Source organism: Microtus oregoni, unplaced genomic scaffold (genome assembly GCF_018167655.1).
Source record: "Microtus oregoni isolate MIOR12 unplaced genomic scaffold, Mior012 000007F_ref0000211, whole genome shotgun sequence".
In the NCBI taxonomy this organism is placed as follows: domain Eukaryota; kingdom Metazoa; phylum Chordata; class Mammalia; order Rodentia; family Cricetidae; genus Microtus; species Microtus oregoni.
In genome coordinates this window covers 52,430,381-52,443,362 of record NW_024543066.1, presented here as the reverse complement: position 1 = coordinate 52,443,362, position 12,982 = coordinate 52,430,381, and the positions used below count along the sequence as shown (strand labels likewise).

The following is a 12,982-nucleotide window of genomic DNA, read 5'->3' as shown; positions in this document are numbered from 1 at the left end:
CGCTGCCTGACGGGGCAGGTGGCTGTAAGCAGAGTTCCCAGGCTTGGGCTGTGACCAAGGCAGCTGGGAGGATTCAGCCGGCAGTGGCTGCAGAGCCTTCCTCAGCGAGGCGGGCGTGGCGAAGGCAGAGAGCAGCCTGCTTTGTTTTGTTTTTACAGCCCTGGAGAACAGTAGGGGAAGTCAAAGTCTCCAACAGGTCTTTTTCTAATAAAAGCGTGGGACACTCAGGAATAATCAGCAGTCCTTGTGTCCATGGTCAAATGTTTTAGACACAGTGAGGGGGAATTCTTCCCCCCCTTTTTTTACCCCATACACCCCAGAATTGGACACCTGGGTGCACAGCGTAAGCAGGGGGGGGGGGGATTTCAGTATTGTCACTGTGGCTGCTGCGTAGGCCTCTCAGGTGGGCAGAGCATCGCTTCAGTAGCCGGCTGTGCTCGGCGCCGTTCTCCGACCGCTTCTGCTCAGCTGCTGCCCAAAGTCCTGTAGGGCCACTCCTCCTCACTGAAGTCCGCATTCGGCCACTCAGGGGCTGCTCTGTCTGAGGTGTGCAGTCTCTGCAGCTGTCATCTTCTGTTGCCTCCCTATCTGTCTAATTTTTTTCCTTTTTAGTAAAGTCCTGGAGGGAACATCTCTGCAGTTCCTCCATTCTCTGCAACTTGCTACGAATATCTGATGCTGACTGGCCTATAAAAGACTTCACTACATTGGCTTGGCGATCTGCTGCCATGGGATCAAAATGGGTTTACATCCTGTAGCCCTCCAATAGTCTTTCTAAAAATCCTGTAGGAGTACTATCAGACCTTTGTACTATTGCTCTTACCTTAGCCAAATTAGCAAATTAGTGGGGTGCTTTGCAGCCCCCCCCTTTTTTTTAGACCCGCCAATTGGACTTTGGCAATAAAGACAGAGCTGCTCCCTACCAGCTGGAGTATTGAAGTCCCATCCTCTATCTCGTCCGGTGATTGGGTTGGCCTGCTGTCAGCTCCTGGGACATTCTTTTTTCCTCTGTGGTTAGGAGCACCTGTAAGAGCTGCTGGCAATCATCCCAAGTGGGCTGATGAATAACCAGAACAGATTCTATAAGCCTGGTCACGGCCTGAGGGTCCCAAGGATAGGAAGGGTTATAAGTAAAGATTAGAGGCATAAAAAGGCAGTATTGCAATTGGTCTGCTACTGAGTGAAGGGGAAATGTTTGGGAAGTCATTCTCATCCTTTTCCTGTCCCAGCGTGGATGCTGAGTACCGAAGTTTTTAGGGCTAGGGCCCGACCAGCAGGGCTCTTCAGGAACGAAGTGCTTTCTCTGGGGGAGGAGGAGGGAGAAGTCTGTCATGCTTGGCTGGATATCACGAAGAACCAGAGGTGCCTGGATTCTGTTTTTTTTTTTTTTGTTCCTGTAACAGGAAAGAGAGAAGACAAAAGACTCGGGGATGGGCAGCCATCACTTTTTTTCAGCAGCGGGGCTACTTTTGGAATCAGGGAAACTGATGATGGTCAGGGGGCGGGTGCCAGGTTCTGAATTCCTGCAGGTGGATTTTAACAAAGACAAATCGACATACAAAAACAAAAATAGAAAGAGACAGACATAAACTCAAAACCAGAAGCTGGTGCTCTCATCACCATTCTGGTGTAGAACTGAAAATACATAAGAACAAAAAGACAGACATAGACTCAAAATCAGAAGCCACGCGGCAACAGATCCAAAAATACAGATGGAGGATTATATCTCCCCTGGAGATTAGGGCGACCTGGTCGCCCCTCCCTCCCATAAATGCCCATGAAACGTCTTTTAGGGCTAGGGCAAGGGATCGCAGGACATGTCTGCCTCTTTCCTTAGCCCCGTTTTAATACAGACAGACCCTGCGCAAGTACAATTCTCAAGTTACTGATTCACAATTACACAGAAACAGAAACACAATACATAAACAGACAGACATAAAAATGAGCTTTTTTTTTTATACCTCCAACTGGGTCCAGAGTGTGTCTGGGAGTGACTCAATTCCCGGTCAGGGAACCAAATGTTGGACTCTGGCGTCCAAATACCAAGAAGGAGTCGCCCCCAGAGACCATCTCACACACCACAGCCGATGCAAAAGCATGAGGATTTTATTAATTTTGTCATGACAGGGCTCTTTCTCAGGCTCACCCCTTAATGTGGCAAGATCTAGCCACCTAGAGAAGTGGAGGGGACCCTGCCAGTCACACACACCCCTGGTGGTAAACTGGGACCAAGTTTGACTTGACCAAGGCCACTAAGTTGGAAGCTGTGGACAGAAATATAAGCTAAGTCGGAGCACTTACCTGCTTCCTCTTCCCGGGGCCCAGGGCACTGAACTGGAAGTAGCCTTGAACACACAACCGGGCGGTTCAGCAGGTGCTCTTTCCTCAGTCTTCCTTAGAGGCCTCCTTCTGCAGTAGTAGTTCCAGAGGCCACGCTCAGCCCTTTCATGCTGGAGAATCTCCGTGCACAACTAGAGAAGAGCCAGCGCCAGCGGCTCCCTCCGGGAGGAGAAGCCCCTCCTGGGTGGCGCTAGACTGGCTTCTCTCCTCTGTTTGCCTTGGGAGGAAGCCAATCAGATGCACAGGATCGGGCTGTCCTGAACCCTGAGACAGCGGGCTAGTTGTTTCCTCACTAGGGAGGGATGTCTAGGTCCCAGTAGGGCTTAGCAGTAGGACTGGGGGTAGGAGGTGTGGCGGCTTAGAAAAGGGTGGTCAGCTTGGTCCTGAGGAGTGTGTAACCGGCTAGGCCTCTTGTCAGGTTTTCCCAAACGATATTCTGGGAACTCATCAGGCTTAGGGAGACCAGGAGAGAAGTGTTAGCAGAGAAACTGGAGGGCCGGAGGGATGGCTCAGTGGTCCAGAGCACTGGCTGCTCTTCCAGAGGACCCGGGTTCGAGTACCAAAACCCAGTTCCAGGGGGTCTGACGCCCTCTTCTGACCTGTGCAGGCAGCAGACACGTATGTGGAGCACAGAAACATGCGAGTAAAACACCCACATACATGTAAGGTGACGACGTGGGGGGAGGCTGGGTGTGCTGTCGAACGCCCTTAAACCCAGCGCTTGGGAGGCAGAGAGGCAGGCGGATCTCTGTGAGTTCAAGGCTAACCTGCTCTACACATCAAGTTCCAGGCCAGCCAAATGTACACAGTGAGATCCTCTCTCAAACACCAGACAACAAAAAGGTGAAAAGTTTAATTTGTAAATCAGCTTTGGTGGGCAGTATAGTCTTTCTCATCTCTACCCGTCTGGGCTCTGTTCTAAAAGTAGACAACACTAAGACCTTGAAGCTACCAGGTGTGGTTGGCTAAGAAGCCATCTGAAGGGGCTAGAGGGGTGGCGCAGTGGCTGGGAGCCTGAACTGTTTATGCAGAGAGCCTGAGTTCAGTTCCCAGTACCCACATCGGGGAGCTCACACTGCTTGTCTCTTGTCCTGTAGGACCTGACACTTCCGGCCTCCTCAGCTGCTCACCTGTCCTTACCTGTACACAGATATATGCATGACTAAATAATAAATAATCTTTTATTTTATTCTGAGACAGGGTCTCTATATGTAACCTTACCTGTTCTGGAACTTTCTACGTAAAGATTGGCTTCAAACTCCGGAGAACCACCTGCTTCTGCCTTGAGTGCTGGGATTAAAGGTGTGCACCACCACTCCCAGCTAAAAATAATAAAATCTGAGAAAAAAGAAGGAGAAGCAATTTGAAAAAGACTTTTAAATAATTGTCGTGGGGGGGGGGGGCAGGTCCTTTGTGTTGGTAGAAGCCAGGAGTCTTGGTCTTAATCTGAATTCAACGGGAACCTGTCTGTACACAGGTGAGAACCACTCCAGGTATACATCTTAGCTCTGTATGACTGTACATGAACTGTAACTCTGTGGGAGTAGACTTCACCAGGAGGGCAGACCAGGAAAACTGGAGAGGAAGTAAATTTCTGCCTCTACACATCAAGTTCCAGGCCAGCCAAATTTCCCTCTTAGGAAATTATATATAATATTTCATATGTGTGGGTGTCTTCCTGTATGTGTGTTCATGCATCATATGTGTGCCTGGTGCTTATAGTGGCCAGAAGAGGGTGTCAGATCCCTTGGGCCTGGAGTTACAGTTGTGAGCCGTGTGTGTGCTGGGAATAGAACCCAGGTCCTCTGGAAGGACAGCCAGTGCTCTCAACCTCTCTAGGCCTCTCTCTGACCCTGCTTTTATTTGTTTTCAAGGAAGATTTCACTCTATGACCCAGGCTGGTCTCAAACTCATGGCAATCCTTCTGCCTCAGCATTTCAAGTGCTGGCGTTAAAGATGTGAACCACCATACTTGGCCTCTTCAGAATTTTAAGTTTTTGTTGTTTTTATTGTGTACGAGGGACTGCAGGTTGAGTTTGGGCATGGAGGCCAGAGGACAGCTTTTGAGAGTCAGTTTTGCCTTCCCACTGTGCATCCTGCTGATTGAGCTCAGGCTGCTGGGTTTGTGCAGCAAGTGCCTTTACCTCCTGAGCATCTCACCAGTTCTCTTGAAAATGTAAACAAAGACTATGCTGTGCGGAGGAAGGAGAAGCTGCCTATTCACATGCCATCAGTTTTAGGAGCTTCCCAAGGAGCTGGAGAGATGGCTCAGTGGTTAAGAGCACTTGTTGCTCTTGCAGAGGACCAAGGTTCCATTCTCAGCACCCAAGTTGTGGTTCACACAGTGATGCCCTCTCCTGGCCTTTTAGGGCACTGTGGGCACTGTGGGCAAACAGACGGGCATTGCCACACATCCAAAGAGACACTCGTACCTCTACAGTAATAAGAAAAACACCAGGGAGCTTCCACAGTTCCACCTTGCTAAGAGTCGCGCGTGCCTTCCCAGGAGCAGATGAGGTGGTCCCCCATCACGTATACTCTCCTGACAATGTTGGAGGTGGTCCCCCATCACGTATACTCACCTGACAATGTCGGAGGTGGTCCCCCATCACGTATACTCTCCTGACAATGTCGGAGGTGGTCCCCCATCACGTATACTCACCTGACAATGTCGGATGTGGTCCCCATCACGTATACTCTCCTGACAATGTCGGAGGTGGTCCCCATCACGTATACTCTCCTGACAATGTCGGATGTGGTCCCCATCACGTATACTCTCCTGACAATGTCGGAGGTGGTCCCCATCACGTATACTTTCCTGACAATGCCGGAGTTTGGAGTTCTGAGGGTGCCTCATTTCAGCCATCCCCTATATCCTCCTTGGATGTTAGTCTCTGCTCAGAGCTAACCACCCACCCTGGCCTTTTTCCGGTGCTTTGTGCCAGCCTGTCCTGCATCCCACATCCCGTATCCCCAGCTGGTGACATTTCCATGCCATTACCCAAGGGGTGAATAAAAGAGCCCTGTTACCCAACAATAGGGGAAAGACAGAGACAATGGGAAATTGTGTTCTCCTTGGGGTGGGAACAGAAAACGAAAGGACAGACAGAAAGGCTCAGGGCCCTGAAGCAGCTGGACGTTCTGAAAGTCTGATTCCCACTTTGACAGTCTCTTCCAAAAGGCCATATGTAGCCTGGCACGGAGGGCACAGGTGAGGGCTTTGGTGGAGGGAGGAGCAGTTTTTTTGTTCGGATGAGGCCCATATGGAAATGCAGAGCTGGATTCACACTTAGGGCTCGTTCGCTCCCCGCCTGGACCAACACTCGTGCACTTGCGGGGTCTGTCCCACCCCTGGTCCCAGAACAGGAGGAGTTGCAGGCCTGTTCTCTGTTTTCTTCTAGGAGATCGGCTCTGTCCTCCATCATCCTGACCTGGCCAAGATAGCAAGAGCCACTGATCCTGTCACCACTGCTTAGTGTGAGCTGGGGAACAGGTCTAGCATCCAGCTTCTGTGAGCACAGGAAACAAGCCCTGGAAAAGCGTCAAAGGAGTCAGAGACCAGATGCCCAAGTCCTGAGGCCGTTGGGGTGCTTCGAACCCCTGCATCCTCAACAGCATCTCCACTGCACCCTCTTCAGCAGGATAGGAAGCTGATAAGCACCTCTCCCTTCCTCTGAGGAGAGGTCATCTTTTCAGGTAGGCACTGTGTTGGCTTCTTTCTACAAGGGGTGTGGAAATGGTATATGTGGGCTTCTCTTAACTACAGAACTCTAGACCAGTGGCCAAGAGCTCAAGCCCCAACAAACTCTCCCTTCGCAGCTCTGGGACTGCCCCTGTGGCTTTATTTTTGCCTCCCTGAACCTCCAGAGAATAAACACACAGTATATAGTAAGGTGCCTAGATCAGATTGCACTTCAAGTATGCTGATGGTGGGCTAACCTACATCACACTTGGTCCATTATTTTAGAAACATTTTATTGTATTTTATTATTTTGTGTTCAGGTGTGGTGTGCTTGTGCCAGGGTGTGCAAATGGAATCAGAGGACAACTGTGGGAGCTAGTTCTCTCTTTTAAATACATGGGTTGCTAGGAATTGAACTCAGGTCATCAGGCTTGGTGGTAATCGCCTATACACATGGAACCATCTCACCAGCTTCCAAAAGTAAAGGTCACTTTTACTTACCAGGTTGTCCTATATGAACTCCTGTCCCACACAGTGTTTTGTCTTAATTGAGAAAAGTCTCTCTTAAGTAGGCCTGGCTGTCCTAGAACTCTCTGTGTATACCAGGCTAGACTCGAACTCACAGAGATCCACCTGTCTCTGCCTCCTGAGTGCTGGGATTAAAGGTGTGCTACTATGGCACTTCATTTTTATTATTAGAAAGTTCTTGTTTTTTCCTTAATTATTAGTGTGTATGTATGTGGTAGGGTGTGTGTGTGCTCATGAAAGTAGGTACTCCTAGAGTCCAGAAGAGGGCGCCAGATCGCCTGGAACTGGAGTTACAGGCAGTCGTGAATAGCCTGGCATGGGTGCTGGGAACCAAACTCAGGTATCTCCAGTTCCTATTGGAAAGTTTTTTTTCTTTTTTGACTGTGAGGGTGTTGAAATGGGGTTTCTCTGGGTAGCCCTGGCCATCTTACCACTTGCTCTGTAGACTAGGTTGGCCTCAAACTCAGAGATTCATCTGCCTCTACCTCCCTAGTGCAAGGTGTACACTACTACCACCTGATGGAAAGTTCCTTTTTAAGATTTATTATGTACAGTGTTCTGTCTGCATGCGTGCCAGAAGAGGGCGCCAGATCTCATTACAGATGGTTGTGAGCCACCATGTGGTTGCTGGAAATTGAACTCAGGACCTCTGGAAGTGCTCCCAACCTCTGAGCCAACCTCTTAATGTAACAAATCTGTTTCTCCAGCTACAAACTGGTCTTTGGAGCCCAGTGCTTTAGATACTCTTGGAGGCCTTCTTTGTTCCCATCTCTCCTCTCAATTATTTAAGGCTCCTTCATAACAATGCACACACAGCGGGGCGCCACTCTGCACTCTCTAGAGCTCTTTCCCACCAGGCACGGTTTTAATTTTTACAAATCCTTGATTAATTCACTGCTGAGTGCACTGTGTTAGTTATGCTTATTGTTGCTGTGAACGAAATATGCAGCAGAAACAGCTTTAGGAAAGACTGATTTAGGCTCACAGGTTTTTCCTTTTATTCTGTCTGGTGCTCCTGCCCCTGGGGTGGTGCTACCCACACTAAGGGTGGGCCTCACCCTCAATTTGCCCTCACAGTCAAGCCCAGAGGCAATTCTAATCCATTCAGGTTGCCGTGAGGACTAGCCACCACAGGTAGCACACTACAATTACCACTTTATTCAGGACACTGAGGCTGGCATTGTTTCTCAGTTAAGGTTATGCAATAAGCATATGGAAGAGGGCTGAAGAGATGGCTCTGTGGTTAAGAGTGCTGACTGCTCTTCCAGAGGACCCAGGTTCAATTCCTACCACCCACATGGAAGTCAACAGCTGTCTGTAACTCCAAGATCTGACACCCTCAGATAGACATACATGCAGGCAAAACACCAATGCAAATAAAATAAAAATAAATAAATTATTAGGAAAATAAATATATGAAAAAAAAGCATATGGAAGAGCCCAAATTGTGACTGAATAAAAACAAGTCAAGGGGTCATCAATCCACCTTTTTTTGTAAAGTTCACTGTGGTAAGCATAGAAACTACAGAAGGAGGCAGGGACCCACAGCACAGGCAGACTGACTGCCGCACTTGAACTGTTTCATAATTCTACAGTCTTATGTTCTGCAACGGGAAACCCTTGGGACACGGCCCACCAGTGTGAGTCCCCTGCTGTCCAACCCAGTTAGTTTAGCCAGTGATAAGGGCATAAGGAAAAAGTTCTGTGTCTGGTCCAATAGACTTCATGCTCACAGCGAGACAGACTGGAGAATGAAGGGAGGTTTTCCAGAGATAAGGCCCAGTTTTGATGCCTCTTACGTCCATTGTGCCTGGACTCCAGTGCAGAGTCAGACTGGGGAATAGACATTAGCAGCACCGGGCAGGCTGGAGCCAGAGTCCGGGAAACTGTGTGAAGAAGATAGCAGAAGCACGAGGAGAACCACTCTTCCAAGCAGGAGAAATCATACTGACTTTGACTCTGGGGTAGAAAGCGACGCTGTCAAATGAATTCAGAGAGCCAAATCCCAAAGGCAGGCTTGGGAAGCAGATGGGATGAGGGAACCCGGGAGGAGATGCTAAGGCAGGGTTTCCTAGCTGAGGTAACCCGCCACCAGCCTCTTACCTCCCCTGGACAAACGCAGGAAGCTGATCCTCATCTCTGCCCCTCTCCCCATTTTTCCTTCAGTACTGTGGAGTGTCTGTCGTTTGTGCCCCGCAGACGGCGCTTGCTGACACCGCCATGTCAAGTCGGATCCCTCTCCATGCACTCTGCTGCGTCCTTCTCCCCTGGGCATTCACCACCTTTCACCAAGCCCTGGGGAACCCGGGTAAGAGCCTAGCCCAGCCCAGCCCCCAACCAGGACACTGGGAAAGGGTTCAGGGGATGGAGGGCTAAAGAGAGCAGCTATTGAAAGCACCTAGGGAGTGAGAATCCGTGAGGAAAGGTGAGGGTGGTGCCAATGAGCCCCCAGGAAAGCTTCTGGGGACTAGGTCTGAGTGGGCACTTGGGGCAGGGAGGATAAGAGGCCTGCCACTGTGGCCCCTCTGCTCAGCCCCCCATCCGGGTCCCCACTACCTTCTGCTCCCCATCCACGAGGTCATTCACTCTCGTCGTGGGGCCACGGCCACACTGCCCTGCGTCCTGGGCACCTCGCCTCCCAGCTACAAGATACGCTGGAGCAAAGTGGAGCCCGGGGAGCTCCGAGAAACGATAATCCTCATCACCAACGGACTGCACGCCCGAGGCTACGGGCACCTGGGAGGGCGGGCCAGCATGCGGAGGGGGCATCGACTGGACGCCTCCCTGGTCATCAAGAACGTGCGCCTGGAGGACGAGGGCCGGTATCGCTGCGAGCTCATCAATGGCATCGAGGACGAGAGCGTGGCACTGACCCTGCGCCTGGAGGGTGAGTTTTCTGTTCCAGCACTGTTGTTCCTTAGCTGTGCGGACCACCTCAGCTATGCCAGCCTCCCCTGCCGGCGCTCCTCTGCGCACCCAACTGCCCTACCCGAGCTCTCCACCCACCAGGTGTGGTATTTCCGTACCAACCCAGCCGGGGCCGCTACCAGTTCAATTACTTCGAGGCGAAGCAGGCGTGCGAGGAGCAGGACGGACGCCTGGCCACTTATAGTCAACTGTACCAGGGTGAGCACCGGAGCCCCGACTGACCGCCCCGGGCTGCACACCGGTCCCAGCAAGCTTGCTTGAGTCTGGCTTGCGCCGGTGACTTCCCTTCTCCCCGCCCCCTCCTCCGCCAGCGTGGACCGAGGGGCTGGACTGGTGCAACGCCGGCTGGCTGCTGGAGGGCTCGGTGCGCTACCCTGTGCTCAACGCGCGCGCCCCGTGTGGCGGTCATGGGCGGCCAGGCATCCGCAGCTACGGGCCCCGCGATCGCAGCCGTGACCGCTACGACGCCTTCTGCTTCACTTCGGCGCTGGCAGGTGAGCCTGCTGTGTGCAAGCGGTGCCCGGTCTGGGGACTCCATCCTGGAGCAAGGGCGTGGTCAGGCCTGGGCCAGGAGGCAGGACTCTGCCCGGTCGAGTGAAAGCAGGATCTGTAAGCCAGGCGGGGGCTGGCCAGCGTCCAATGTCGTGCACGGGCGGGGCCTGGAGGGCGGGTGGGGGGGGGGCGGGTCTAGGGCCGGAGCCCAGCGCGGAGAACCTAGCGGAGTAGGAGAATTTGGGCGGGGAGAGTTGGAGTGTCCCAGACCGCGTTCCTCTGGGCTCCCGCAAGCACCGCTTTGCCAGAGTTCTCCTGCTGCCATTTCCCGAGCTTCGCTGTCCCGTCCCCCTCCAGACCCGCTGCTTGGGGCAATCGGTCACCCGCTCTCGTTCCCAGGCCAGGTGTTCTTCGTGCCCGGGCGACTGACGCTCTCTGAAGCCCACGCGGCGTGCCGGCGGCGGGGAGCTGTAGTAGCCAAGGTCGGGCACCTCTACGCTGCCTGGAAGTTCTCGGGGCTGGATCGGTGCGATGGAGGCTGGCTGGCGGACGGCAGCGTTCGCTTCCCCATCACCACGCCGCGGCCGCGCTGCGGGGGCCTCCCCGACCCCGGGGTGCGCAGCTTCGGTTTCCCCCGGCCCCAGCAGGCGGCCTACGGAACCTACTGTTACGCCGAGAAGTGAGAGCACTGCCCCTGCCACGTGCGACAGAAAGAGCCAGCGCGGCGCTCCAGGCTCCCGGGCGGAGGGGCGTCCCAGGCATTAACTTACCAATAAAATAACATTGCGTCTTCTTTGTTCGATAAGCTGTAGGGCTTGGAGGCTTGGAGTATGTGAGAGGATCTGGCCCTGGACACAAAGCCCCTACAGCACATCTACAATCTAGAGGAGAGGTTTAATTGCTTCTGTGACCCAGCAAAATTAAGGGTTTGTGACGAGATGCCATCAAGAGCTAGGAGAGGAAAGCTCGCAGGCCTGGCCATCCTCGCAGGAGAAGCGGGGCTTGTCGTTAGATTTAGCCAGCCACCCAAAGATTTCTCATTCAAATTTGCCAGAAGCACTCCAAACTCCCCAAACTGCTGAGGCCTTACAGAACAGACATTCGGTGGGTCTAAGCACACCTTTAAGTGTACCTAGAAGTGTTTCCAAGGCCTGTCTTAATTGATTAGTAAATTAGTTAATTAATTTGAGACAAGGTCTCTCATTATAGCCCCGGTTGTCCTCTGTCACCATGTAGACCAGTCTAGCCTTGAATTCACACAGATCGGTCTACCTCTGTTCCCCGAGTGCTAAAGTGTACAATTAAAGATAGTAAAGTCCTGGGGCTGGAGAGATGGCTCAGTGGTTAAGAGCATTGCCTGCTCTTCCAAAGGTCCAGAGTTCAATTCCCAGCAACCACATGGTGGCTCACAACTATCTGTAAAGAGGTCTGGCACCCTCTTCTGGCCTTCAGGCATACAGACAGAATGTTGCATACATAATAAATAAATAAATATTTTTAAAAAAAGCAATTCTATTTAAAAAAAATAGTAAAGTCCCGTGGATAGCTCAGCAGTTAAGAGAACTTGCTGCTCTCCTAGGACCAGAATCCACAACATCTGTAACTCCAGCTCCAGGGAAGCCAACACCCTCTTCTGACCTCCCCCCGGCACTAGGCAAACGCATGGTTCACATACATTCTATAATAAATCCATTCGAGAAAGATACAGGCAACCATGCAGATTAAGACAAACGAGTCCTTTCTTTCTGGCCTGTGATCCAGAGTGGGTTCGAGTTCCGGTGCATGTCCCTTGGGGCCGGAGGGGGGACGTCGATGTGAGGTGACAGGGAGAACGGCCTTGCAACATCTGCTTTTGGCAGAGCATAGTATTCCGTGCATAACTCAGCCATTATTTTTTTACTTATACCTTCTTCATTTATTATAAACACTAATTATTTTGGTTAAAATACATCGGGACTGTGGCCAGAGTCAGGGAAATCCCGTGTGTTAGACAAGACTGTTGGAGGTGGTGGGTGGGGGCTGACAAGTGTTTGAGCAAACACAAGAGGGAGCCAGGGCAGGGTAGTCTTTTTTTGTTTTGTTTTGTTTTTTGAGACAGGGTTTCTCTGTGGTTTTGGAGCCTGTCCTGGAACTAGCTCTTGTAGACCAGGGCAGGGTAGTCTTAAGTCCCACATTCGTCTACTTAGGTTACATTTCAGTCGTTGACTTTGATGGAGGAGTGGGTACTGGGACAGCCAGTGAATTACGCAGTTCCCAATCGTTAGACCTCAGAGGACAAGGACAAGCAGATCCATGGAGCCAGGAGTGAGGTGGTTGATCATAGATTCCAATGAAGCCAGCTATGGGACCAGGGATTATTGTTCTGTTTTATTTATTATTTTTAAGGGCCAAGGCATGAATTATTAAAGAAATCAGATAAAAACTATCTAAACCTATTATTTCTAGACACAGCGGAGGTAATAAAATTTTGTCAGAGTCCAGGCCTGGGGATCTGTCAGGATTGGCCCTACAGGAAGCACTATGGCTAATATTACTGTGAGTTCAAAGAGAGAAAGGGGCATCATAGTCCCTGAAGGAATACACCTTGAACAACCGCTGTGTAATGCCTGATATCCCAGCGGGGCCTCCAATGGTAACACCTGAGTCTGTGTTACTCTCGGTACAGTTTGCGCACCACTGTACCGTACGCTAGCCAGGCAAGGGCCTGGAGATTGAAAGAACACACAAGAGACCTGGGTCATTCAAAAGGAGATCAGCAGAATGCCATTTACTCAAATTTAGGGAAAACCTTAAATACCTAGCTGCTGCACAAGGAATGTCCCTCAGGCAGGTGGGAAATTACCACACCCAAGGTCGAGTAAACAATGCCCTGTAGCTAATCACCGGGAGGGGGGCAGAGGAAGCGCAGGAACAAACAGGATGGTTTAGCTGGCTGACCTGAAACTGTCCTCAAGATGAAACCTGGGAGCAGGGGTATACCCATGGGCCCTACACCGCTGCTATTAGGGTTAG

General features: G+C 51.4%; 1 protein-coding gene across 7 annotated transcripts; it reads left to right on the top strand.

Annotated features, from left to right (window-relative positions):
• The first annotated feature begins 5,405 nt into the window (after positions 1 to 5,405).
• On the top strand, positions 5,406 to 11,312 carry Hapln2 (hyaluronan and proteoglycan link protein 2). 7 transcript variants are annotated; one of them, XM_041656053.1, is made up of 8 exons: positions 5,406 to 5,551; positions 5,742 to 5,817; positions 5,982 to 6,036; positions 8,750 to 8,858; positions 9,193 to 9,437; positions 9,585 to 9,676; positions 9,790 to 9,972; positions 10,370 to 11,312. In XM_041656053.1, the coding sequence occupies exons 4-8, from the start codon at positions 8,793 to 8,795 to the stop codon at positions 10,651 to 10,653; spliced, it is 870 nt and encodes a 289-aa protein (XP_041511987.1). In that variant the 5' UTR covers positions 5,406 to 5,551; positions 5,742 to 5,817; positions 5,982 to 6,036; positions 8,750 to 8,792; the 3' UTR covers positions 10,654 to 11,312. The 7 variants fall into 7 exon arrangements, with proteins under 7 accessions (XP_041511987.1, XP_041511983.1, XP_041511982.1 ...); XM_041656049.1 differs by having other exon boundaries at positions 8,717 to 8,858; positions 9,045 to 9,437; positions 9,560 to 9,676; positions 10,370 to 11,308; XM_041656048.1 differs by having other exon boundaries at positions 5,742 to 5,851; positions 5,979 to 6,036; positions 8,717 to 8,858; ... (1 more) ...; positions 9,560 to 9,676; positions 10,370 to 11,308.
• Positions 11,313 to 12,982: the final 1,670 nt, after the last annotated feature.

Coding starts and splice junctions, on each gene's coding strand:
- Hapln2 (XM_041656049.1), top strand. CDS start 8,771: ATGTCAAGTCGGATCCCTCTCCATGCACTCTGCTGCGTCCTTCTCCCC. Junction 9,438..9,559: donor ACTGACCCTGCGCCTGGAGG/GTGAGTTTTCTG, acceptor TCCACCCACCAG/GTGTGGTATTTCCGTACCAA. Junction 9,677..9,789: donor TTATAGTCAACTGTACCAGG/GTGAGCACCGGA, acceptor CTCCTCCGCCAG/CGTGGACCGAGGGGCTGGAC.